At 45.3% G+C, this 27,905-nt stretch overlaps 3 protein-coding genes across 3 annotated transcripts in view; 2 read left to right on the top strand and 1 right to left on the bottom strand.

Annotated features, from left to right (window-relative positions):
- Positions 1–27,905, bottom strand: part of LOC309816189 (protein FAM184B-like) — a gene marked incomplete at its 5' end in the record, with an annotated part of 185,957 nt that overhangs the window by 111,992 nt on the left and 46,060 nt on the right.
- On the top strand, positions 4,751–10,088 carry LOC309791772 (THO complex subunit 2-like). Its single transcript, XM_082600869.1, has one exon. It carries the CDS (start codon positions 4,946–4,948, stop codon positions 9,785–9,787), a length of 4,842 nt encoding a protein of 1,613 aa, XP_082456995.1. The 5' UTR covers positions 4,751–4,945; the 3' UTR covers positions 9,788–10,088.
- On the top strand, positions 19,474–24,811 carry LOC309791778 (THO complex subunit 2-like). The gene has a single exon (XM_082600887.1). It carries the CDS (start codon positions 19,669–19,671, stop codon positions 24,508–24,510), a length of 4,842 nt encoding a protein of 1,613 aa, XP_082457013.1. The 5' UTR covers positions 19,474–19,668; the 3' UTR covers positions 24,511–24,811.

The following is a 27,905-nucleotide window of genomic DNA, read 5'->3' as shown; positions in this document are numbered from 1 at the left end:
CCTGTGGAAAGAGAGGTTCTTCCCCCCTTCAGACAGGGGGTGACCGAGCACCCAGAGCCTCTCCCTGACACTGCTCCAAGAAGGGTGTGGCATGGGCAGGGCAGGGGTGCTGACCTCTGCAGTGCCGGCACGGTCCTCGCTGTCCCCTGGACACTGGCTGATGGCCTGTGGCCTGCCCACACTGCCCGGGGCCCTCAGCTCAGCCTGCAGCGCTTCCAAGTCCTTCTGGTGCTCAGAGCAGGCAGCCCGCTGCTCCGCCAGCTCCTGCCTCAGGGCCTCTGCAAAAGGAAGAGCAGTGGAAGGTCAGGAGCACGGTGAGGCCAAAGTCTCTTCTTCTGCAGGGACCACAGTCTCTGGGGTGGGCTGGAGTGGGGAGCTGCTGCAGGCACTGGTTCGAGTTCCCCAAACTTACTGACGTATTTCAAGAGAACAGTAACCACAATACCATGTATACAGCACTAAGTGTGTGAAACCCTTGAAAACCAGTTAAGCCCTACCACCATCCTATCCACTATTATCCCTCCCATTTTACGAGAGAACAGAGCCTCAGAGAAGCTGAGCAAGTAGCCCAGAGCCACCCTGCTAATAAGCGGTAGAGTCAGGATTCAACACTTCCCACGGTTCTTCTTCCCTTGGGGCCACCTGCTTCGCCATTGCTGGTTAGTTAGGACGGGTGGTGGGCTAGGGTGGGACAGCCTGGGTCCAGAGCTGAACCCCGAGGCAACACCTGGCCACAGCACCAAGTCAGAAAACTAAGAAGAACGGGGAATTAGCAAATGACCCAGTGGCCTCTTCTGGGGGTGTGGGTCTCAAATCGGAAATGTTGACATTTGTGCCAATACTTAAGGAGACAAAACATTCACAGGTCCTACTTCTCATGGATGTAAGGTCCCAGCTGGATGGTGAAGGCAGGAGATGGTCGCAGTGACTGGTACTACAGGCTATTCCATCAGTCTGGGTCCCAGAGTGAAGATTTTTTGCAGCAGAACAGCAGTCAACCTTTGATGGATATGTAGCAGAAGTGGTAAATAGGTCTTTGCTTTGTAAGCCACTCAGTCTGGGGGGATGTTTGTTACTGCAGCACAATCTAGCCTAGTGTGACTCAGTGTTATCGTCTCTTATCAATCAATCCTGGCCTCAGCACCACATGATGACCAAAAACAGAGACTTAGAAGCTCAAGAAAAAGATTTGTCAGAAGGACCCAGCAGAGTCCTGCTGATCTAACTGGGGAAATTCAGATGGCCTCATGGGAACTGGGGAGTCAGCAGACAGCTACAGCTGCCACCGTCTTCTCTGAAGCTGCATGAGCTCTTCCGCTGCTCCATCTCCGCATGGCCATGCTGGACTCCTGCTCCTCTTCCCACGCTTGCTTTTCCAGCTGCTCCATCTCCTTGCCCATGGCCCAAGGCTTGTTCTTTTCATAGTTCCAGAACATATCACCCCCTGTCCAAATCCTTCTCTGTATCTCTTGGTCCAAGTGTGAGAGAGTTTGGCCCAGTTCAGGTAAGTGACCGTTCTGATTCAGTCAGGTGAGGCTGGGTGGGCAGGAAGTCCATGTCTAGAACCCCTTGCCGTTTACAAAGGGCTTTATTGAACTATTTACAAAGGGAACCCGTAGCCAAGATTAGGCTCATTTTTAAGAATTGCATTGGTTTAAGTATCTGGTGTTGCTCTTGTAATTTAATTTACACTCTCCCTATTTCTGATGTTCTCGGTGTTCATTTACATTTTTCTGTGTTACTAGGTTTCTTCTTTATGAGCCACCTCGAAACCTTTGTGGAATAGCTGGGCAATAAATAGAGAGCTCTTCCAATTATGTTCATTTGTTCATTAAGTATTTATGGAGCACCTACCATGTGCTAAACATGGTTCTGAGTGCTGGCGGCACAGCGGTGAGAAGGTCCTAGCCTTCATGGAGCCAACATTCTAAACAGGGGAGTCAGTTAAGGAGAGTAGCTGAGAAATAAAAATAATTCAAGTTGAGATGAAGGTAATAAAGGGAGTACCCTGGGTGACACACAGAGAGGAGCTACCCTGGTGTGCTCAGTGAAAGCTTCCTGTGTCAGGACCTGCAGGTTGAAAAACATCAGCCATGCCAAGAAATGGTGGATGATGTTGCATTCCAGGCAAAGAGGACAAATGGGCAAAGGCCCTAAGTTCGGAAGTACCTGGAAGAACAGTAAGAAAGCCAAGGAAGCTGGAGCTCGGTGAGTGGAGTGAAAAATGTACAAGATGAGGCTGCAGAGACAAGCAGGACCAGATCGTGGAAATCCGAAGGGACCACAGGAAAGAGTTTGGATTCGCACACTGAGATGTCCTTGAATCATTCTGGAGAGAGGAGCGACCAATAGACAGTGCAGACAACAGACCATAGGGAGGAGGAGTGAGGTTGGCAGTTGAGACACCAGTTAGGTGCGAGATGCCGCAGACCGGGAAATGGATGATGGGGCTTGGATCAGGGTGGTAACGCCGGAGATGGAGAAAAGTGGAGGGACTGGGGACATTTCTAGAGATCTTGTCTAAGGATTGGATTGGGGTGGTAAAGGAAAGTGGCAGGACTTTGGAGTCAGATTTTAAGCCACTTTAAATCTCTAAGCCCATCATGGGGAGTCGATAAAATCATGTATTTAGAGCTCCTATTGCCTGGCATGCAATACCCACTGAGTGAAAACTGTCCTCTCCTCTCCTTTATCCCTCTTGTGGGAACGGTAAGCACTCGATGCCTTCGGTTGAGCTTTTTCTCCCACCTGCTTCTCTTAGCTGGTTGCTCTTCTGCTCAACACTCTATGTCCTGCTGCCTTTACACACAAGTACACACACACTTTCTCTCTCAGATAAAAACATCAGCCGTGTTTAAAGGACATCTCTGTAAGAGTCTCCAGAGAGGTATTTCAAAAAGGTTGCTTGTTTGCAGGAGGATTTTTCTAAAAGGGTAGAGTATCCGTTTTCTTTCTGCTGTAAGCAAGAAGAAACCCAACTCTAACCATCTTATACAAGAAAATGTATCATCCCACTTAACAGCAAGTCCGTGGGAGGGAAAATCACTGGCACAGAATGTTATTAGGTTTCTTCCTTATGAGCCCCCTCGAAACGTTTGTGAAATAGCTGGGCAAAAACTAGAGAGCTCTTCCCATTATGTTCATTTGTTCATTAAATATTTGTTCACAGATTGACAACATCATCAGGAGCCCATGTTCTGTCCATCCTTCTGCACTGCTATCCCTGACGTGTGGGCATTGTCTTCAGGATGTTGGCCCCCTTGGTCGTTAAATGGCGGCCTCAGTTGTGCACATCCTATCCAGATAGAGGCACGTTCAGGGGAAGGAGAAGGAACTCTACATTCCCATATCTCACTCTCAAGAGTGGCAAGGGAGGCGGGTCATGGGAAAGCATGGCAGTTATCCTGGGACCTGTGGGCAGGACTTACTGACTTGCTTCTAACAGATACAATATGGAAAGAGGAGGAAAGTATGCTCTAGTGGAGAAAACTGACAGACATCACCTAACCCAGGTGATCAATGATAACATCACCAGGAAAAAGTCACATTGATATCGTGTACCCCGAATTAGATGTGATGAGCAGGTCACTTCATCTCTGCGGTGTGCTTCCCCCAAATGCATAACCCCAGTGGATTCATGAGAAAACCTCAGACAAACCTCAACTGAAAATTCCTGACCACCACTCACCAAAGTATCTGAACCATGAAAGACAAGGAAGACTGAATAATATCACAAATTACAAGAGACTAAGGAGACACGACAATGAAATGAATGAGGTAAACTGGATGGCCTCATGGAGCAGAGAGAGGGCATTAGTGGAGTAACTGGCAAGATCCAAATAAAGTCCAGAACTTAGTTAATGGTAATGTACCAATGTTCATTTCTTAACTTTGACAATGTACTGTTGGTATGTGAGATGTCGACACTGGGAGAGGTAAATCACGCTGTCTTTGAAGCTCTTCTGTAAATCTAAAATTATTATAAAATAAAAAGTTTTTTTGATTCTCTTTTTATTTTTTAAATTCTATAGTATTTTACAATTTTCAAAAGTTTCACACACATGATTTCATGTAATCCCATAATAACCATTTTTTTAAATCCCCTATCCCTATACTGACCATATACTGACCTATACTGACCATCAGCTATCACTTTTCTTAACCTTGGGGGCACTAAGGGATCCTCAGACCAGCCTCAGGGGGCCTGACACCTTCTGAAAGTACATGCATATTTTTGTGTGATGATATCCTTCTCCAGGAGAGGGACATCGTTTTCCTCACCTGGAGGGGGCTGTAATCGGAAATGGTTAGGAGCCCCTCCTCTGGTCCAGTCTCCTTATTCCAGTGTCACATGGTGAGTCTCTAACTGAATTTAAGGTGCTCCACCTTGGCCAGGTGGATTCATGGCTGTTTCTCAGATGAGCCTCAGGCCTACTTTCACTTGAACTTTATGCCAGAGACTGGAACATTCCAACTCTGGGGTGAAATGGACAAATGCCTTCAAAGATACAAACTACCAAAGCTCACTCAGGAAGAAACAGATAACTTGAAAAGTCCTATATCTATTAATGAAATTAAAGTTGTAGTTATAAACTTTCCAGCCAGGGAAAAAGAAGGCCATGAATTCAGGACTTGATAATCAAGGGCTATCCAGCCTGGACAAGGCAGCCACCACAATTTACCAAGTGCCAGGGGCAGTGCTAAGCATCTTCCTATACATTTCCTATACATTTCACTGCATTCTACAACAGCCCTGAGAGGGGGTGGTGTTTTCTACATTTTACAGGTAAGGGCAGAGTCTTGGAGAGATGAGCAGACTCGCCCAACGTCACGCAGCTAATTATGAGCACACAGACGCGGCTCCCGGCATTCCCGTGGGCGGTGCTCCCCTTCGACCCCTCGCTCGCCTGCTGCACATCGGGTTTTTGCTCCTAGTGAGGGGAAGATGGCGGACGCAGCTGTCGTGCTTCCCGCAGAGTGGATAAAGAACTGGGAGAAATCAGGGAGAGGTGAATTTTTGCATTTATGCCGGATCCTCAGTGAACATAAAAGCCATGATAGTTCAACTTATAGAGATTTCCAGCAAGCTCTTTATGAGTTATCATACCATGTCGTTAAAGGAAATCTAAAGCATGAACAGGCATCTAATGTTCTTAACGACATTAGTGAATTTTGTGAGGATATGCCCTCCCTTCTTGCTGACGTATTCTGCATATTAGATACTGAGACAAATTGTCTAGAAGAAAAAAGCAAGAGAGACTGTTTTACACAGTTGGTATTAGCATGTTTGTATTTCGTTTCAGACACAGTTCTAAAGGAACGCTTGGATCCAGAAACACTGGAATCGTTAGGGCTTATCAAACAATCACAGCAATTCAATCAAAAGTCAGTGAAAATCAAGACAAAACTCTTTTATAAGCAGCAAAAATTTAATTTGTTAAGAGAAGAAAATGAAGGTTATGCCAGGCTGATTGCTGAATTGGGGCAAGATCTATCTGGAAATATTTCTAGTGATTTGATCTCAGAAAATATCACATCTTTAATAGGATGCTTTAATCTGGATCCCAATAGAGTTCTGGATGTCATTTTAGAAGTGTTTGAATGCAGGCCAGAACACGATGACTTCTTTATATCTTTATTAGACTCTTACATGAGTATGTGTGAACCGCAAACACTGTGTCATATTCTTGGGTTCAAATTCAAGTTTTACCAGGAACCAAATGGAGAGACTCCTTCATCTTTGTACAGAGTTGCAGCAGTACTTCTACAATTTAACCTTATTGATTTCGATGATCTTTATGTACATCTTCTTCCAGCTGATGATTGCATTATGGATGAACACAAGCGAGAAATTGTAGCAGCTAAGCAGATTGTTAGAAAACTTACAATGGTTGTACTGTCTTCCGATAAAATTGACCAACGAGAGAAAGAAAAGGAAAAAGAAGAGGAGAAAGTGGAGAAGCCACCTGACAACCAAAAACTTGGTTTGTTGGAAGCCTTGTTAAAGATTGGTGATTGGCAGCATGCACAGAACATTATGGATCAGATGCCTCCATACTATGCAGCTTCACATAAACTAATAGCCCTTGCTATTTGCAAGCTTATTCATATAACTATTGAGCCTCTCTACCGAAGAGTTGGCGTTCCTAAAGGTGCTAAAGGCTCACCTGTTGATGCTTTGCAAAACGAGAGAGCACCAAAACAAGCAGAGAGCTTTGAAGATTTGAGGAGAGACGTCTTCAATATGTTCTGTTACCTTGGTCCTCACCTTTCTCACGATCCCATTTTATTCGCAAAAGTGGTGCGGATAGGCAAGTCATTTATGAAGGCGTTTCAGTCTGACGGAAGCAAACAAGAAGATAAAGAGAAGACGGAAATTATCCTTAGCTGCTTGCTTAGCATTACTGGCCAGGTATTACTTCCATCTCTTTCTTTGATGGGCTGCAATGCTTGTATGTCTGAGGAACTGTGGGGAATGTTTAAAACATTTCCATACCAGCATAGATATCGTCTGTATGGCCAGTGGAAGAATGAAACTTACAACAGTCATCCACTTCTAGTAAAAGTTAAAGCTCAAACAATAGACAGAGCCAAATATATCATGAAGCGTCTAACCAAGGAAAATGTGAAGCCCTCTGGAAGACAAATTGGGAAGTTGAGCCACAGCAATCCAACCATTTTGTTTGATTATATCTTGTCACAAATACAGAAGTATGATAACCTAATAACGCCTGTAGTGGATTCATTGAAATACCTCACGTCACTGAATTATGACGTCTTGGCCTATTGTATCATTGAAGCTTTAGCTAATCCAGAAAAGGAGAGAATGAAACATGACGACACAACCATCTCAAGCTGGCTTCAGAGTCTGGCTAGTTTCTGTGGTGCAGTTTTTCGTAAATATCCAATTGATCTTGCTGGTCTTCTTCAATATGTGGCTAATCAGCTAAAGGCAGGCAAAAGTTGTGACCTGCTTATATTGAAAGAAGTGGTACAGAAAATGGCAGGGATAGAAATTACAGAAGAAATGACAGTGGAGCAACTAGAGGCCATGACTGGTGGAGAGCAACTAAAAGCTGAGGGTGGTTACTTTGGCCAGATAAGAAACACTAAAAAATCCTCCCAGAGATTAAAGGATGCACTATTAGACCATGATCTTGCTCTTCCTCTCTATGTGCTTATGGCTCAGCAGAGGAATGGGGTAATCTTTCAGGAAGGTGGAGAGAAACATTTGAAACTTGTGGGAAAGCTCTATGATCAGTGTCATGATACCCTGGTACAGTTTGGTGGCTTTTTAGCGTCTAATCTAAGCACAGAGGATTATATAAAGCGAGTGCCTTCAATGGATGTGCTCTGTAATGAATTTCACACACCCCATGATGCAGCATTTTTCCTGTCTAGGCCAATGTATGCACACCGTATTTCGTCCAAGTATGATGAACTTAAAAAATCAGGGAAGGGAAATAAACAGCAACATAAAGTTCACAAGTACATTACATCATGTGAAATGGTGATGGCTCCTGTGCATGAAGCAGTGGTTTCCTTATGTGTTTCCAAAGTCTGGGATGACATCAGCCCTCAGTTCTATGCCACATTCTGGTCACTGACAATGTATGACCTTGCAGTTCCACATACCAGCTATGAACGGGAAGTCAATAAACTTAAAGTCCAGATGAAAGCAATTGATGACAATCAGGAAATGCCTCCAAATAAAAAGAAAAAAGAGAAGGAGCGATGTACTGCCCTTCAGGACAAGCTTCTTGAAGAAGAAAAGAAGCAGATGGAACATGTACAGCGAGTGCTACAGAGACTGAAACTGGAAAAGGACAGTTGGCTTTTAGCAAAATCTACCAAAAATGAGACCATCACAAAATTTCTACAGCTGTGTATATTTCCTCGATGCATTTTTTCAGCAACTGATGCTGTTTACTGTGCTCGTTTTGTTGAATTGGTACATCGACAGAAAACTCCAAAGTTTTCCACACTTCTTTGCTATGATCGAGTTTTCTCTGGTATAATTTACACAGTCGCAAGCTGTACTGAAAATGAAGCTAGTCGATATGGAAGATTCCTTTGCTGCATGTTAGAGACTGTGACCAGGTGGCACAGTGATAGAGCCACATATGAAAAGGAATGTGGAAATTATCCAGGATTTCTTACTATATTACGGGCAACTGGTTTTGATGGTGGAAATAAAGCCGATCAATTAGACTATGAAAATTTTCGACACGTTGTACATAAATGGCACTACAAACTAACCAAGGCATCGGTACATTGCCTTGAAACAGGCGAATGTACTCACATCAGGAATATCTTGATTGTGCTAACAAAAATACTTCCTTGGTACCCAAAAGTTTTGAATCTGGGTCAGGCTTTGGAAAGAAGAGTGCATAAAATCTGCCAAGAGGAGAAAGAGAAGAGGCCAGATCTATATGCATTGGCTATGGGCTACGCTGGGCAGTTGAAAAGTAGAAAGTCATACATGATACCTGAAAAGGAGTTTCATCACAAAGACCCCCCTCCGAGGAATGCAATTGCCAGTATACAAAATGGGCCTTGTAGTGGGCTTTCTTCATCGTCAACAGGAAGTGCACCTAAATCGGTTGAAAGCAGTAACGATGAGACTGATAAATCAAGGGAGAGATCTCAGTGGAGTGTGAGAGCAGTTAATAAAGCTTCTAATGCCACACCAAAAGGGAATTCAAGCAATGGAAATAGTGGCTCTAACAGCAAAGCTGTTAAAGAAAATGGCAAAGAAAAAGGGAAAGAGAAAGAAAAAGAGAAAAAAGAAAAGACTCCAGCTACTACTCCAGAGGCCCGAGTACTTGGTAAAGATGGTAAAGAAAAACCAAAGGAAGAACGGCCAAGTAAAGATGAAAAAGCAAGAGAGACGAAGGAAAGAACACCTAAGTCTGACAAAGAGAAAGAAAAATTCAAGAAGGAAGGAAAAGCTAAAGATGAGAAATTCAAGACCACTGTCCCCAATGCAGAATCAAAGTCGACTCAAGAAAAGGAAAGAGAGAAGGAGCCATCCAGAGAAAGAGATATAGCAAAGGAAATGAAATTAAAGGAAAATGTTAAAGGAGGAGAGAAGACACCAGCTTCTGGGTCCTTGAAGTCACCTGTTCCCCGATCAGATATTGCAGAGGTTGAAAGGGAACTAAAACGTCGCAAAATTGATACCTACCCTTCTCCATCACATTGCTCAACAGTACTTCCCAAAGTTCCTCTGGGTTCTGAGAGCTATGCCAGCTCACCTGTCATCTCCATTCATTTTCTACAGGACAGTCTCATCAAACTCAAGGAATCTTCAGCAAAGCTCTACATTAATCATACTCCTCCACCACTGTCCAAGAGTAAGGAGAGAGAAATGGACAAGAAAGATTTGGACAAGTTGAGGGAAAGATCCAGAGAAAGAGAAATAAAAGATGAAAAGGACAGGAAAGAGCGGAAAAGGGATCACTCAGACAGTGACCGAGAAGTGCCACCAGACTTATTAACCAAGAGGCGGAAAGAGGAACATGGAACAATGGGGGTTTCAAAACACAAAAGTGAGAGTCCGTGTGAGTCTCCTTATCCAAATGAGAAAGACAAGGAAAAGAATAAGTCAAAACCGTCAGGCAAAGAAAAAGGCGGTGACTCATTTAAATCTGAAAAAATGGATAAAATCTCCTCTGGTGGCAAAAAGGAGTCCAGGCATGATAAAGGAAAGATAGAAAAGAAAGAGAAATGGGACAGTTCAGGAGGAAAGGAAGAGAAGAAACAGTCCTCGGACAAGCACAGATAATGAAGACTTTCAATCAAGGGTATGGACAGACCCCTAAGCTGAAGGTCTCCTAGAGGAGGACGCCAAAGCTCCATGCGTCACTCTCAGAATGGTATCTCCTATAATTAAGAGCTTCTGGTGCTGTCCATTTAATGGGAATCTGCTTTAAATCAGAAGATGAATACACACCACCATCCTCTTTTTTTAAATAAATTTATATATTTATTTATTTTTGGCTGCACTGGGTCTTCGTTTGCTGCACGCGGGCTTTCTCTAATTGCGCGAGCAGGGGCTACTTTCCGTTGCGGTGTGTGGGCTTCTCACTGCGGTGGCTTCTCTTGTTGCAGAGCTCAGGCTCAGGGCCCGCGGGCTTCAGTAGTTGTGGCACGTGGGCTCAGTAGTTCCGGCTCACGGGCTCTAGAGCGCAGGCTCAGTAGTTGTGGTGCACGGGCCTAGCTGCTCTGCGGCATGTGGGATCTTCCCAGACCAGGGCTCAAACCTGTGTCCCCTGCATTGGCAGGCGGATTCCTAACCACTGTGCCACCAGGGAAGTCCCACACCACCATCCTCTTGACGAGACATTCCAAAGTCACTGATTTTCAGAACCTTATTTTCACCTCCAGGCAGTTTCTTGCAGCAAGGTTCCTGTGTATACAATGTTTACTCGAGATTTGCCATCCAGAAGCAGCAGCTAATGAAAATTTCACTAACTGTTTTAGCTCGTCCTTCTTTCTCAGAAAGGAGAGGAAATCGCCTCCTGGAACCAGTTCCTTAATCATGTAGATAGGCTGTATTTGTGTGCGAACTTTGATAAATTTGACAGTACTGGGATGATTATATTGCTTGAGGATTTTGGCTTCTTGTAAAAATTTTAATTTCAGTTTCTGGGAAGGATCACCTTCACATGTTTTAACAGCAATAGCAGTTTTATCCTTTAATGTGCCCTTAAATGTGTCATCAGAATTTCCCTTGCCCAGTAATTGTGACATTTTCATGTTATGCCTTTTTTATTCTAATTATGATCATGCTGATACCATGATTCTCTTTATTGGAACATTGACTGTTTCTGTAGTTAAAAAAATTGAGATGAAATTCGCATAAAATATGCCATTTAAAACTGGTTCTTAGTATATCCCTGTGTTGTGACCATCACCAGTAATTCCAGAACATCTCCATCACCCTCAGAAGAGAGCCTGCATCTGTTAGCAGTCACCCCCAACTCTCTCCTTCCTGCAGCCTCTGGCAACAACTAATATATTTTCTGTCTCTGTGGATTTGCCTGTTTTGGACATTTCATAAAAATGGAATCATGAAATATGTGGCCTTTGGTTATATGTGGCTTCTTTCACTTAGCATCATGTTTTCAAGGTTCATCCATGTTGTAGCATGTATCAGAACTCGATTTCTTTTTATAACTGAATACCATTCCATTGTATGGATGTGTACCACATTTTGTTTATCCATTCATCAGTGATGAACAGGAACAATGATTTGTAAGGATTAAAACTGTAAGTTCAACATTAATGTATCTATAATTATAATTGGTAATGTCAAGATTATACATGGTGTGAAGAGAATACTGTACAGAAACGATATGTAACTTATTTGTCAGCATACCATGCAAGTGTGATTATTTTCTAAGGCCCTTCTAGCTCTGGTTTTATGAATTATGTGAATGTAGTATTTTCATCAATAAAGTGTAATGCGTTAAGCCTTAGATTAAAATTTGAAAAAAAAAAAAAAAAAAAGAGCACACAGAACTGTCTTAACTATTCCACTGCACTGACTCCCTAAGGCTAGTTTTGAGGATACTTTTGGCATCGTTAAGTTTGATTCCATAAATTCCCTGATCTGTAGGGAAATAGGGTACCCCTCCCCCCATTTCAGGGCTAATGAGATCTAGAATTCCTAGACCACTGATCCTTTCCATGGGTCAAAGGAGTAACATCAGTGAAGTGCTGGCGTACTAGGGAGTCCTTTCTTTGGGAAGATGCTGAGGGTGCAACCCAATCTTAGATCCCAGAGGCTCACCAAGGGGCAGAGGAGAGAAGCCCCGACCCGCAGAGCTACCTGCGCTGGTGGCGGAGCTGCAGCGCCTCCTGCCGGTGCTGTTCCACCTCGGCCTGCAGCCGCCGCACTGTTTCCTTGAGCTGCGAGTTGTCCTCCCAGAGGCCGCACCGCTCTCTCGGCTCCTGCTCGCCGGCGCCCTTGCCCGTCGGGGAGCCCGCCTGGCCCGGACCGGCCCCCTCCTAGGGAGAAAGCAGCCAGAAGAGCCGTTTGCAGGAGGCGCAGTGGCAGACAAGGGCCAGAGATGTGCCGCGGCAAAGACCCAGCCTGGAACCCAAATCGGGCTCCTGATTCAGGAGCTCACGTCTAGTCTCTTAAAGTTTCCTGCTTTGAGAGTTGGCCAAATGTGGCCCTCAAAAAGTCTAATAATGCTGGTGAGCCAAGAATGTGGCTTAAATGAAAACAAGCCCAACACTGCACATGTGTGGAGTGGGGGGGTGGGGGGGAAGGGGGGTAGGATGTCTCTGAGTCTCTTCTTGTTACGACACTAATTCACTAATTACCCCCCAAAGATCTCATTCCCAAATTCCATCCTATTGGTGGTTAGGGCTTCAACATGGGAACTTGGGGTGAAACCACACAGGGCAGGGGAAGGGGAGAGTGAATATTTGCTGAACGATAACAATGTCACATCACCTCACAGGATTCTGATACAGCGGGTCTGGGTACATCCCAGCCCTGTGTCTTTTGAAAAAGGCTCCCAGGTGACTCTAAGGCCACCACAGTTGTAATCCACTGCCCCGCACTTGCCCTTGCCCGTCTCTTTACCTAGGGTGCCTTCCACACCCAACCATTCCTGCCTTGGTGATGCCTTCTCGACCCCTCAGGGGAGAGGCGACAAGCTTTCTCTTCTCTGAGAGCTAGATCCTCTCCGTGTAGAGGTTATAAGGAAGTGCACTGATTTGTTGAAATGCTGGTTTCCTCCACCAGACCAGCAGCTGTTCCGGGAAGGAGCCATCTCCTCTTCATCTTCCCAATCCTATAGCACCTAGCACAGTGGCTGGGATTCAGCAGGTGCCAAATGAATGCTTGCTGCGAAATGATGCTTGAATGTCAATGGTTCAGACAGAAATACAAAGACTGATATCCACCATTAAATGGGGTCAGCGTTCATCCCCGATTAGTGAATGTAGCAGTTTTCAAGTCCATGCAAACGGGCCTGAAGGTTTGTGCATCTGTTCCTTCCAAAGACTGAACAGCATTGCACAGGGAGCGTGTGCGGCCCAGGCCCTGTACCTCTTGGTTCCAGCCCTGGGGTTTGCATAGTGTGGGATGCCCATGGGCACCACCCGGCACTCACACCTGCATGACCTGAAGAGCCTGTGGGGTTAAAGTCCTGTGGGGCCACCCTTGACTGGTGGGAGGGAGAAGCTGCTGGATAAGTGCATCCCCCTCTGTACTTGGCTGCGACAGATTTGAGAATTCTTTCATGGGGCTCCTCAGAAGATCCCAGTGGATGCAACACCACTTACCTGCAGTGGTGGCCACGCTGGGAATGCATCCTGACGTTGCACCCCCCTTTCACTCCTGCTGCCTGGGGCTGTTCCTTCTTGTGGATATACTTCTTCTCTGTGGGGGACATCACCCAGGGCCTTGCTGTTCCTCCCGGAGGGTTCAGGGCTTCCCTCCAGTGAGGTGTAGGTGAGGATTGGGTGTGGATGACCAGGTACCGTCTCATCTACCCAGCCCGGGTCTCTCTCCGTAGCCCTCAGGCAAGCCTGTCATTCATTGCAGAGGGCCCAATATTGGGCCCTCCAGCCACCAGCTGTCACCATCCCACACTTCCCCTAGCTCCTTCCACAGGTCCAGGTGGCCCCCACCAGCCTAGAACATTTAATGGATCATATTCTGTTTTCCCTCTGCTAGACTTTACCAACTGAGCTGAACTCATCGTGATACATCATTTGTTAATGATTCTCATTAAGCACAGAAATTGTCTTCAGGTTCTCAGTACCAGCAAAATCTGGAATGAACCATCCCCATGTTCCTGCGGTCTTGAGCAGGGCTGGGACACCAACCAGTCGTGGTCGTCTGCACACCCTGGTGGAGACTCTACTGTGTGCAGAGCTGTGTGCCGAGCACTGGGGGTGGGGCAGGGGGATGAGATGAAGCAGACATGGCTTGTTCTCAAAGGATGCCTAGTCCAGGCGAGGAAACAAGGGAATCCATGAAGTGGTGGTTCTCCAACAGGACAGGCAGTAGAGGTGGGTGCCAGCTGAGCTATAGCAACAGGAAGTGCTCCAGGAGCTCAGAGGGTAGAGAGGTCACGGGTGTGGAGGGGAGGCCCGTAGCACGGAGGGACTGACTGGGCACTGAAGAGGGAGGAAGGGGTCCCAGGCAGGGGCCAGGGCACATGCAAAGGCAGTGAGGCAGGATGCAGAGCCTGCATTTAGAGCAGAGAGGGATATGCAGCCAGTGGGTAAAGGCTTTTCAATGCCAGACTGACCACTGGGAGCTTATTCTCACAGCAGTCGGGAGCCACTGAAGGCTTTACACAGATGCACTTTAGATGAATACCTGAAGCCGTATGTGGTGGGCTGGGGAGAGATGCCTGGGTTGTTAGGAGGTCCCTGTGCTACCCAGCAAGGTAGGAATTATGGAGGGCAAGGAGGGGGATGATGGGCCGAGTCTGACCAGAAAGTTCAAGGAGACTCAGCACTGACCTCTGGTGACAAGCTCACCTGTCCTCACAGGAACAGGGAGGTCTAGACGGGGAGTCTGTCTGGGGAGGTGTTCTGAGAAACTCTCTGCCGGTCTACAGGACGGACCCTGTCTGGCACCAGCACCCTGAGATCCCACTGCATGTGCATTTAAAATAACACGCTGCACTTAAAGCTTGTTTTTCCTTTCCAAAGATGGGAGCCTGCAGGCTCATCAAGTGTCCCCCAGGCCTGTGGAAAGAGAGGTTCTTCCCCCCTTCAGACAGGGGGTGACCGAGCACCCAGAGCCTCTCCCTGACACTGCTCCAAGAAGGGTGTGGCATGGGCAGGGCAGGGGTGCTGACCTCTGCAGTGCCGGCACGGTCCTCGCTGTCCCCTGGACACTGGCTGATGGCCTGTGGCCTGCCCACACTGCCCGGGGCCCTCAGCTCAGCCTGCAGCGCTTCCAAGTCCTTCTGGTGCTCAGAGCAGGCAGCCCGCTGCTCCGCCAGCTCCTGCCTCAGGGCCTCTGCAAAAGGAAGAGCAGTGGAAGGTCAGGAGCACGGTGAGGCCAAAGTCTCTTCTTCTGCAGGGACCACAGTCTCTGGGGTGGGCTGGAGTGGGGAGCTGCTGCAGGCACTGGTTCGAGTTCCCCAAACTTACTGACGTATTTCAAGAGAACAGTAACCACAATACCATGTATACAGCACTAAGTGTGTGAAACCCTTGAAAACCAGTTAAGCCCTACCACCATCCTATCCACTATTATCCCTCCCATTTTACGAGAGAACAGAGCCTCAGAGAAGCTGAGCAAGTAGCCCAGAGCCACCCTGCTAATAAGCGGTAGAGTCAGGATTCAACACTTCCCACGGTTCTTCTTCCCTTGGGGCCACCTGCTTCGCCATTGCTGGTTAGTTAGGACGGGTGGTGGGCTAGGGTGGGACAGCCTGGGTCCAGAGCTGAACCCCGAGGCAACACCTGGCCACAGCACCAAGTCAGAAAACTAAGAAGAACGGGGAATTAGCAAATGACCCAGTGGCCTCTTCTGGGGGTGTGGGTCTCAAATCGGAAATGTTGACATTTGTGCCAATACTTAAGGAGACAAAACATTCACAGGTCCTACTTCTCATGGATGTAAGGTCCCAGCTGGATGGTGAAGGCAGGAGATGGTCGCAGTGACTGGTACTACAGGCTATTCCATCAGTCTGGGTCCCAGAGTGAAGATTTTTTGCAGCAGAACAGCAGTCAACCTTTGATGGATATGTAGCAGAAGTGGTAAATAGGTCTTTGCTTTGTAAGCCACTCAGTCTGGGGGGATGTTTGTTACTGCAGCACAATCTAGCCTAGTGTGACTCAGTGTTATCGTCTCTTATCAATCAATCCTGGCCTCAGCACCACATGATGACCAAAAACAGAGACTTAGAAGCTCAAGAAAAAGATTTGTCAGAAGGACCCAGCAGAGTCCTGCTGATCTAACTGGGGAAATTCAGATGGCCTCATGGGAACTGGGGAGTCAGCAGACAGCTACAGCTGCCACCGTCTTCTCTGAAGCTGCATGAGCTCTTCCGCTGCTCCATCTCCGCATGGCCATGCTGGACTCCTGCTCCTCTTCCCACGCTTGCTTTTCCAGCTGCTCCATCTCCTTGCCCATGGCCCAAGGCTTGTTCTTTTCATAGTTCCAGAACATATCACCCCCTGTCCAAATCCTTCTCTGTATCTCTTGGTCCAAGTGTGAGAGAGTTTGGCCCAGTTCAGGTAAGTGACCGTTCTGATTCAGTCAGGTGAGGCTGGGTGGGCAGGAAGTCCATGTCTAGAACCCCTTGCCGTTTACAAAGGGCTTTATTGAACTATTTACAAAGGGAACCCGTAGCCAAGATTAGGCTCATTTTTAAGAATTGCATTGGTTTAAGTATCTGGTGTTGCTCTTGTAATTTAATTTACACTCTCCCTATTTCTGATGTTCTCGGTGTTCATTTACATTTTTCTGTGTTACTAGGTTTCTTCTTTATGAGCCACCTCGAAACCTTTGTGGAATAGCTGGGCAATAAATAGAGAGCTCTTCCAGTTATGTTCATTTGTTCATTAAGTATTTATGGAGCACCTACCATGTGCTAAACATGGTTCTGAGTGCTGGCGGCACAGCGGTGAGAAGGTCCTAGCCTTCATGGAGCCAACATTCTAAACAGGGGAGTCAGTTAAGGAGAGTAGCTGAGAAATAAAAATAATTCAAGTTGAGATGAAGGTAATAAAGGGAGTACCCTGGGTGACACACAGAGAGGAGCTACCCTGGTGTGCTCAGTGAAAGCTTCCTGTGTCAGGACCTGCAGGTTGAAAAACATCAGCCATGCCAAGAAATGGTGGATGATGTTGCATTCCAGGCAAAGAGGACAAATGGGCAAAGGCCCTAAGTTCGGAAGTACCTGGAAGAACAGTAAGAAAGCCAAGGAAGCTGGAGCTCGGTGAGTGGAGTGAAAAATGTACAAGATGAGGCTGCAGAGACAAGCAGGACCAGATCGTGGAAATCCGAAGGGACCACAGGAAAGAGTTTGGATTCGCACACTGAGATGTCCTTGAATCATTCTGGAGAGAGGAGCGACCAATAGACAGTGCAGACAACAGACCATAGGGAGGAGGAGTGAGGTTGGCAGTTGAGACACCAGTTAGGTGCGAGATGCCGCAGACCGGGAAATGGATGATGGGGCTTGGATCAGGGTGGTAACGCCGGAGATGGAGAAAAGTGGAGGGACTGGGGACATTTCTAGAGATCTTGTCTAAGGATTGGATTGGGGTGGTAAAGGAAAGTGGCAGGACTTTGGAGTCAGATTTTAAGCCACTTTAAATCTCTAAGCCCATCATGGGGAGTCGATAAAATCATGTATTTAGAGCTCCTATTGCCTGGCATGCAATACCCACTGAGTGAAAACTGTCCTCTCCTCTCCTTTATCCCTCTTGTGGGAACGGTAAGCACTCGATGCCTTCGGTTGAGCTTTTTCTCCCACCTGCTTCTCTTAGCTGGTTGCTCTTCTGCTCAACACTCTATGTCCTGCTGCCTTTACACACAAGTACACACACACTTTCTCTCTCAGATAAAAACATCAGCCGTGTTTAAAGGACATCTCTGTAAGAGTCTCCAGAGAGGTATTTCAAAAAGGTTGCTTGTTTGCAGGAGGATTTTTCTAAAAGGGTAGAGTATCCGTTTTCTTTCTGCTATAAGCAAGAAGAAACCCAACTCTAACCATCTTATACAAGAAAATGTATCATCCCACTTAACAGCAAGTCCGTGGGAGGGAAAATCACTGGCACAGAATGTTATTAGGTTTCTTCCTTATGAGCCCCCTCGAAACGTTTGTGAAATAGCTGGGCAAAAACTAGAGAGCTCTTCCCATTATGTTCATTTGTTCATTAAATATTTGTTCACAGATTGACAACATCATCAGGAGCCCATGTTCTGTCCATCCTTCTGCACTGCTATCCCTGACGTGTGGGCATTGTCTTCAGGATGTTGGCCCCCTTGGTCGTTAAATGGCGGCCTCAGTTGTGCACATCCTATCCAGATAGAGGCACGTTCAGGGGAAGGAGAAGGAACTCTACATTCCCATATCTCACTCTCAAGAGTGGCAAGGGAGGCGGGTCATGGGAAAGCATGGCAGTTATCCTGGGACCTGTGGGCAGGACTTACTGACTAGCTTCTAACAGATACAATATGGAAAGAGGAGGAAAGTATGCTCTAGTGGAGAAAACTGACAGACATCACCTAACCCAGGTGATCAATGATAACATCACCAGGAAAAAGTCACATTGATATCGTGTACCCCGAATTAGATGTGATGAGCAGGTCACTTCATCTCTGCGGTGTGCTTCCCCCAAATGCATAACCCCAGTGGATTCATGAGAAAACCTCAGACAAACCTCAACTGAAAATTCCTGACCACCACTCACCAAAGTATCTGAACCATGAAAGACAAGGAAGACTGAATAATATCACAAATTACAAGAGACTAAGGAGACACGACAATGAAATGAATGAGGTAAACTGGATGGCCTCATGGAGCAGAGAGAGGGCATTAGTGGAGTAACTGGCAAGATCCAAATAAAGTCCAGAACTTAGTTAATGGTAATGTACCAATGTTCATTTCTTAACTTTGACAATGTACTGTTGGTATGTGAGATGTCGACACTGGGAGAGGTAAATCACGCTGTCTTTGAAGCTCTTCTGTAAATCTAAAATTATTATAAAATAAAAAGTTTTTTTGATTCTCTTTTTATTTTTTAAATTCTATAGTATTTTACAATTTTCAAAAGTTTCACACACATGATTTCATGTAATCCCATAATAACCATTTTTTTAAATCCCCTATCCCTATACTGACCATATACTGACCTATACTGACCATCAGCTATCACTTTTCTTAACCTTGGGGGCACTAAGGGATCCTCAGACCAGCCTCAGGGGGCCTGACACCTTCTGAAAGTACATGCATATTTTTGTGTGATGATATCCTTCTCCAGGAGAGGGACATCGTTTTCCTCACCTGGAGGGGGCTGTAATCGGAAATGGTTAGGAGCCCCTCCTCTGGTCCAGTCTCCTTATTCCAGTGTCACATGGTGAGTCTCTAACTGAATTTAAGGTGCTCCACCTTGGCCAGGTGGATTCATGGCTGTTTCTCAGATGAGCCTCAGGCCTACTTTCACTTGAACTTTATGCCAGAGACTGGAACATTCCAACTCTGGGGTGAAATGGACAAATGCCTTCAAAGATACAAACTACCAAAGCTCACTCAGGAAGAAACAGATAACTTGAAAAGTCCTATATCTATTAATGAAATTAAAGTTGTAGTTATAAACTTTCCAGCCAGGGAAAAAGAAGGCCATGAATTCAGGACTTGATAATCAAGGGCTATCCAGCCTGGACAAGGCAGCCACCACAATTTACCAAGTGCCAGGGGCAGTGCTAAGCATCTTCCTATACATTTCCTATACATTTCACTGCATTCTACAACAGCCCTGAGAGGGGGTGGTGTTTTCTACATTTTACAGGTAAGGGCAGAGTCTTGGAGAGATGAGCAGACTCGCCCAACGTCACGCAGCTAATTATGAGCACACAGACGCGGCTCCCGGCATTCCCGTGGGCGGTGCTCCCCTTCGACCCCTCGCTCGCCTGCTGCACATCGGGTTTTTGCTCCTAGTGAGGGGAAGATGGCGGACGCAGCTGTCGTGCTTCCCGCAGAGTGGATAAAGAACTGGGAGAAATCAGGGAGAGGTGAATTTTTGCATTTATGCCGGATCCTCAGTGAACATAAAAGCCATGATAGTTCAACTTATAGAGATTTCCAGCAAGCTCTTTATGAGTTATCATACCATGTCGTTAAAGGAAATCTAAAGCATGAACAGGCATCTAATGTTCTTAACGACATTAGTGAATTTTGTGAGGATATGCCCTCCCTTCTTGCTGACGTATTCTGCATATTAGATACTGAGACAAATTGTCTAGAAGAAAAAAGCAAGAGAGACTGTTTTACACAGTTGGTATTAGCATGTTTGTATTTCGTTTCAGACACAGTTCTAAAGGAACGCTTGGATCCAGAAACACTGGAATCGTTAGGGCTTATCAAACAATCACAGCAATTCAATCAAAAGTCAGTGAAAATCAAGACAAAACTCTTTTATAAGCAGCAAAAATTTAATTTGTTAAGAGAAGAAAATGAAGGTTATGCCAGGCTGATTGCTGAATTGGGGCAAGATCTATCTGGAAATATTTCTAGTGATTTGATCTCAGAAAATATCACATCTTTAATAGGATGCTTTAATCTGGATCCCAATAGAGTTCTGGATGTCATTTTAGAAGTGTTTGAATGCAGGCCAGAACACGATGACTTCTTTATATCTTTATTAGACTCTTACATGAGTATGTGTGAACCGCAAACACTGTGTCATATTCTTGGGTTCAAATTCAAGTTTTACCAGGAACCAAATGGAGAGACTCCTTCATCTTTGTACAGAGTTGCAGCAGTACTTCTACAATTTAACCTTATTGATTTCGATGATCTTTATGTACATCTTCTTCCAGCTGATGATTGCATTATGGATGAACACAAGCGAGAAATTGTAGCAGCTAAGCAGATTGTTAGAAAACTTACAATGGTTGTACTGTCTTCCGATAAAATTGACCAACGAGAGAAAGAAAAGGAAAAAGAAGAGGAGAAAGTGGAGAAGCCACCTGACAACCAAAAACTTGGTTTGTTGGAAGCCTTGTTAAAGATTGGTGATTGGCAGCATGCACAGAACATTATGGATCAGATGCCTCCATACTATGCAGCTTCACATAAACTAATAGCCCTTGCTATTTGCAAGCTTATTCATATAACTATTGAGCCTCTCTACCGAAGAGTTGGCGTTCCTAAAGGTGCTAAAGGCTCACCTGTTGATGCTTTGCAAAACGAGAGAGCACCAAAACAAGCAGAGAGCTTTGAAGATTTGAGGAGAGACGTCTTCAATATGTTCTGTTACCTTGGTCCTCACCTTTCTCACGATCCCATTTTATTCGCAAAAGTGGTGCGGATAGGCAAGTCATTTATGAAGGCGTTTCAGTCTGACGGAAGCAAACAAGAAGATAAAGAGAAGACGGAAATTATCCTTAGCTGCTTGCTTAGCATTACTGGCCAGGTATTACTTCCATCTCTTTCTTTGATGGGCTGCAATGCTTGTATGTCTGAGGAACTGTGGGGAATGTTTAAAACATTTCCATACCAGCATAGATATCGTCTGTATGGCCAGTGGAAGAATGAAACTTACAACAGTCATCCACTTCTAGTAAAAGTTAAAGCTCAAACAATAGACAGAGCCAAATATATCATGAAGCGTCTAACCAAGGAAAATGTGAAGCCCTCTGGAAGACAAATTGGGAAGTTGAGCCACAGCAATCCAACCATTTTGTTTGATTATATCTTGTCACAAATACAGAAGTATGATAACCTAATAACGCCTGTAGTGGATTCATTGAAATACCTCACGTCACTGAATTATGACGTCTTGGCCTATTGTATCATTGAAGCTTTAGCTAATCCAGAAAAGGAGAGAATGAAACATGACGACACAACCATCTCAAGCTGGCTTCAGAGTCTGGCTAGTTTCTGTGGTGCAGTTTTTCGTAAATATCCAATTGATCTTGCTGGTCTTCTTCAATATGTGGCTAATCAGCTAAAGGCAGGCAAAAGTTGTGACCTGCTTATATTGAAAGAAGTGGTACAGAAAATGGCAGGGATAGAAATTACAGAAGAAATGACAGTGGAGCAACTAGAGGCCATGACTGGTGGAGAGCAACTAAAAGCTGAGGGTGGTTACTTTGGCCAGATAAGAAACACTAAAAAATCCTCCCAGAGATTAAAGGATGCACTATTAGACCATGATCTTGCTCTTCCTCTCTATGTGCTTATGGCTCAGCAGAGGAATGGGGTAATCTTTCAGGAAGGTGGAGAGAAACATTTGAAACTTGTGGGAAAGCTCTATGATCAGTGTCATGATACCCTGGTACAGTTTGGTGGCTTTTTAGCGTCTAATCTAAGCACAGAGGATTATATAAAGCGAGTGCCTTCAATGGATGTGCTCTGTAATGAATTTCACACACCCCATGATGCAGCATTTTTCCTGTCTAGGCCAATGTATGCACACCGTATTTCGTCCAAGTATGATGAACTTAAAAAATCAGGGAAGGGAAATAAACAGCAACATAAAGTTCACAAGTACATTACATCATGTGAAATGGTGATGGCTCCTGTGCATGAAGCAGTGGTTTCCTTATGTGTTTCCAAAGTCTGGGATGACATCAGCCCTCAGTTCTATGCCACATTCTGGTCACTGACAATGTATGACCTTGCAGTTCCACATACCAGCTATGAACGGGAAGTCAATAAACTTAAAGTCCAGATGAAAGCAATTGATGACAATCAGGAAATGCCTCCAAATAAAAAGAAAAAAGAGAAGGAGCGATGTACTGCCCTTCAGGACAAGCTTCTTGAAGAAGAAAAGAAGCAGATGGAACATGTACAGCGAGTGCTACAGAGACTGAAACTGGAAAAGGACAGTTGGCTTTTAGCAAAATCTACCAAAAATGAGACCATCACAAAATTTCTACAGCTGTGTATATTTCCTCGATGCATTTTTTCAGCAACTGATGCTGTTTACTGTGCTCGTTTTGTTGAATTGGTACATCGACAGAAAACTCCAAAGTTTTCCACACTTCTTTGCTATGATCGAGTTTTCTCTGGTATAATTTACACAGTCGCAAGCTGTACTGAAAATGAAGCTAGTCGATATGGAAGATTCCTTTGCTGCATGTTAGAGACTGTGACCAGGTGGCACAGTGATAGAGCCACATATGAAAAGGAATGTGGAAATTATCCAGGATTTCTTACTATATTACGGGCAACTGGTTTTGATGGTGGAAATAAAGCCGATCAATTAGACTATGAAAATTTTCGACACGTTGTACATAAATGGCACTACAAACTAACCAAGGCATCGGTACATTGCCTTGAAACAGGCGAATGTACTCACATCAGGAATATCTTGATTGTGCTAACAAAAATACTTCCTTGGTACCCAAAAGTTTTGAATCTGGGTCAGGCTTTGGAAAGAAGAGTGCATAAAATCTGCCAAGAGGAGAAAGAGAAGAGGCCAGATCTATATGCATTGGCTATGGGCTACGCTGGGCAGTTGAAAAGTAGAAAGTCATACATGATACCTGAAAAGGAGTTTCATCACAAAGACCCCCCTCCGAGGAATGCAATTGCCAGTATACAAAATGGGCCTTGTAGTGGGCTTTCTTCATCGTCAACAGGAAGTGCACCTAAATCGGTTGAAAGCAGTAACGATGAGACTGATAAATCAAGGGAGAGATCTCAGTGGAGTGTGAGAGCAGTTAATAAAGCTTCTAATGCCACACCAAAAGGGAATTCAAGCAATGGAAATAGTGGCTCTAACAGCAAAGCTGTTAAAGAAAATGGCAAAGAAAAAGGGAAAGAGAAAGAAAAAGAGAAAAAAGAAAAGACTCCAGCTACTACTCCAGAGGCCCGAGTACTTGGTAAAGATGGTAAAGAAAAACCAAAGGAAGAACGGCCAAGTAAAGATGAAAAAGCAAGAGAGACGAAGGAAAGAACACCTAAGTCTGACAAAGAGAAAGAAAAATTCAAGAAGGAAGGAAAAGCTAAAGATGAGAAATTCAAGACCACTGTCCCCAATGCAGAATCAAAGTCGACTCAAGAAAAGGAAAGAGAGAAGGAGCCATCCAGAGAAAGAGATATAGCAAAGGAAATGAAATTAAAGGAAAATGTTAAAGGAGGAGAGAAGACACCAGCTTCTGGGTCCTTGAAGTCACCTGTTCCCCGATCAGATATTGCAGAGGTTGAAAGGGAACTAAAACGTCGCAAAATTGATACCTACCCTTCTCCATCACATTGCTCAACAGTACTTCCCAAAGTTCCTCTGGGTTCTGAGAGCTATGCCAGCTCACCTGTCATCTCCATTCATTTTCTACAGGACAGTCTCATCAAACTCAAGGAATCTTCAGCAAAGCTCTACATTAATCATACTCCTCCACCACTGTCCAAGAGTAAGGAGAGAGAAATGGACAAGAAAGATTTGGACAAGTTGAGGGAAAGATCCAGAGAAAGAGAAATAAAAGATGAAAAGGACAGGAAAGAGCGGAAAAGGGATCACTCAGACAGTGACCGAGAAGTGCCACCAGACTTATTAACCAAGAGGCGGAAAGAGGAACATGGAACAATGGGGGTTTCAAAACACAAAAGTGAGAGTCCGTGTGAGTCTCCTTATCCAAATGAGAAAGACAAGGAAAAGAATAAGTCAAAACCGTCAGGCAAAGAAAAAGGCGGTGACTCATTTAAATCTGAAAAAATGGATAAAATCTCCTCTGGTGGCAAAAAGGAGTCCAGGCATGATAAAGGAAAGATAGAAAAGAAAGAGAAATGGGACAGTTCAGGAGGAAAGGAAGAGAAGAAACAGTCCTCGGACAAGCACAGATAATGAAGACTTTCAATCAAGGGTATGGACAGACCCCTAAGCTGAAGGTCTCCTAGAGGAGGACGCCAAAGCTCCATGCGTCACTCTCAGAATGGTATCTCCTATAATTAAGAGCTTCTGGTGCTGTCCATTTAATGGGAATCTGCTTTAAATCAGAAGATGAATACACACCACCATCCTCTTTTTTTAAATAAATTTATATATTTATTTATTTTTGGCTGCACTGGGTCTTCGTTTGCTGCACGCGGGCTTTCTCTAATTGCGCGAGCAGGGGCTACTTTCCGTTGCGGTGTGTGGGCTTCTCACTGCGGTGGCTTCTCTTGTTGCAGAGCTCAGGCTCAGGGCCCGCGGGCTTCAGTAGTTGTGGCACGTGGGCTCAGTAGTTCCGGCTCACGGGCTCTAGAGCGCAGGCTCAGTAGTTGTGGTGCACGGGCCTAGCTGCTCTGCGGCATGTGGGATCTTCCCAGACCAGGGCTCAAACCTGTGTCCCCTGCATTGGCAGGCGGATTCCTAACCACTGTGCCACCAGGGAAGTCCCACACCACCATCCTCTTGACGAGACATTCCAAAGTCACTGATTTTCAGAACCTTATTTTCACCTCCAGGCAGTTTCTTGCAGCAAGGTTCCTGTGTATACAATGTTTACTCGAGATTTGCCATCCAGAAGCAGCAGCTAATGAAAATTTCACTAACTGTTTTAGCTCGTCCTTCTTTCTCAGAAAGGAGAGGAAATCGCCTCCTGGAACCAGTTCCTTAATCATGTAGATAGGCTGTATTTGTGTGCGAACTTTGATAAATTTGACAGTACTGGGATGATTATATTGCTTGAGGATTTTGGCTTCTTGTAAAAATTTTAATTTCAGTTTCTGGGAAGGATCACCTTCACATGTTTTAACAGCAATAGCAGTTTTATCCTTTAATGTGCCCTTAAATGTGTCATCAGAATTTCCCTTGCCCAGTAATTGTGACATTTTCATGTTATGCCTTTTTTATTCTAATTGTGATCATGCTGATACCATGATTCTCTTTATTGGAACATTGACTGTTTCTGTAGTTAAAAAAATTGAGATGAAATTCGCATAAAATATGCCATTTAAAACTGGTTCTTAGTATATCCCTGTGTTGTGACCATCACCAGTAATTCCAGAACATCTCCATCACCCTCAGAAGAGAGCCTGCATCTGTTAGCAGTCACCCCCAACTCTCTCCTTCCTGCAGCCTCTGGCAACAACTAATATATTTTCTGTCTCTGTGGATTTGCCTGTTTTGGACATTTCATAAAAATGGAATCATGAAATATGTGGCCTTTGGTTATATGTGGCTTCTTTCACTTAGCATCATGTTTTCAAGGTTCATCCATGTTGTAGCATGTATCAGAACTCGATTTCTTTTTATAACTGAATACCATTCCATTGTATGGATGTGTACCACATTTTGTTTATCCATTCATCAGTGATGAACAGGAACAATGATTTGTAAGGATTAAAACTGTAAGTTCAACATTAATGTATCTATAATTATAATTGGTAATGTCAAGATTATACATGGTGTGAAGAGAATACTGTACAGAAACGATATGTAACTTATTTGTCAGCATACCATGCAAGTGTGATTATTTTCTAAGGCCCTTCTAGCTCTGGTTTTATGAATTATGTGAATGTAGTATTTTCATCAATAAAGTGTAATGCGTTAAGCCTTAGATTAAAATTTGAAAAAAAAAAAAAAAAAAAAGAGCACACAGAACTGTCTTAACTATTCCACTGCACTGACTCCCTAAGGCTAATTTTGAGGATACTTTTGGCATCGTTAAGTTTGATTCCATAAATTCCCTGATCTGTAGGGAAATAGGGTACCCCTCCCCCCATTTCAGGGCTAATGAGATCTAGAATTCCTAGACCACTGATCCTTTCCATGGGTCAAAGGAGTAACATCAGTGGAGTGCTGGCGTACTAGGGAGTCCTTTCTTTGGGAAGATGCTGAGGGTGCAACCCAATCTTAGATCCCAGAGGCTCACCAAGGGGCAGAGGAGAGAAGCCCCGACCCGCAGAGCTACCTGCGCTGGTGGCGGAGCTGCAGCGCCTCCTGCCGGTGCTGTTCCACCTCGGCCTGCAGCCGCCGCACTGTTTCCTTGAGCTGCGAGTTGTCCTCCCAGAGGCCGCACCGCTCTCTCGGCTCCTGCTCGCCGGCGCCCTTGCCCGTCGGGGAGCCCGCCTGGCCCGGACCGGCCCCCTCCTAGGGAGAAAGCAGCCAGAAGAGCCGTTTGCAGGAGGCGCAGTGGCAGACAAGGGCCAGAGATGTGCCGCGGCAAAGACCCAGCCTGGAACCCAAATCGGGCTCCTGATTCAGGAGCTCACGTCTAGTCTCTTAAAGTTTCCTGCTTTGAGAGTTGGCCAAATGTGGCCCTCAAAAAGTCTAATAATGCTGGTGAGCCAAGAATGTGGCTTAAATGAAAACAAGCCCAACACTGCACATGTGTGGAGTGGGGGGGTGGGGGGGAAGGGGGGTAGGATGTCTCTGAGTCTCTTCTTGTTACGACACTAATTCACTAATTACCCCCCAAAGATCTCATTCCCAAATTCCATCCTATTGGTGGTTAGGGCTTCAACATGGGAACTTGGGGCGAAACCACACAGGGCAGGGGAAGGGGAGAGTGAATATTTGCTGAACGATAACAATGTCACATCACCTCACAGGATTCTGATACAGCGGGTCTGGGTACGTCCCAGCCCTGTGTCTTTTGAAAAAGGCTCCCAGGTGACTCTAAGGCCACCACAGTTGTAATCCACTGCCCCGCACTTGCCCTTGCCCGTCTCTTTACCTAGGGTGCCTTCCACACCCAACCATTCCTGCCTTGGTGATGCCTTCTCGACCCCTCAGGGGAGAGGCGACAAGCTTTCTCTTCTCTGAGAGCTAGATCCTCTCCGTGTAGAGGTTATAAGGAAGTGCACTGATTTGTTGAAATGCTGGTTTCCTCCACCAGACCAGCAGCTGTTCCGGGAAGGAGCCATCTCCTCTTCATCTTCCCAATCCTATAGCACCTAGCACAGTGGCTGGGATTCAGCAGGTGCCAAATGAATGCTTGCTGCGAAATGATGCTTGAATGTCAATGGTTCAGACAGAAATACAAAGACTGATATCCACCATTAAATGGGGTCAGCGTTCATCCCCGATTAGTGAATGTAGCAGTTTTCAAGTCCATGCAAACGGGCCTGAAGGTTTGTGCATCTGTTCCTTCCAAAGACTGAACAGCATTGCACAGGGAGCGTGTGCGGCCCAGGCCCTGTACCTCTTGGTTCCAGCCCTGGGGTTTGCATAGTGTGGGATGCCCATGGGCACCACCCGGCACTCACACCTGCATGACCTGAAGAGCCTGTGGGGTTAAAGTCCTGTGGGGCCAC

Source organism: Mesoplodon mirus, assembly GCF_964341445.2.
Source record: "Mesoplodon mirus genome assembly, chromosome: 2".
In the NCBI taxonomy this organism is placed as follows: Eukaryota; Metazoa; Chordata; class Mammalia; order Artiodactyla; family Ziphiidae; genus Mesoplodon; species Mesoplodon mirus.
This window is presented reverse-complemented; position numbering and strand designations above follow the sequence as displayed.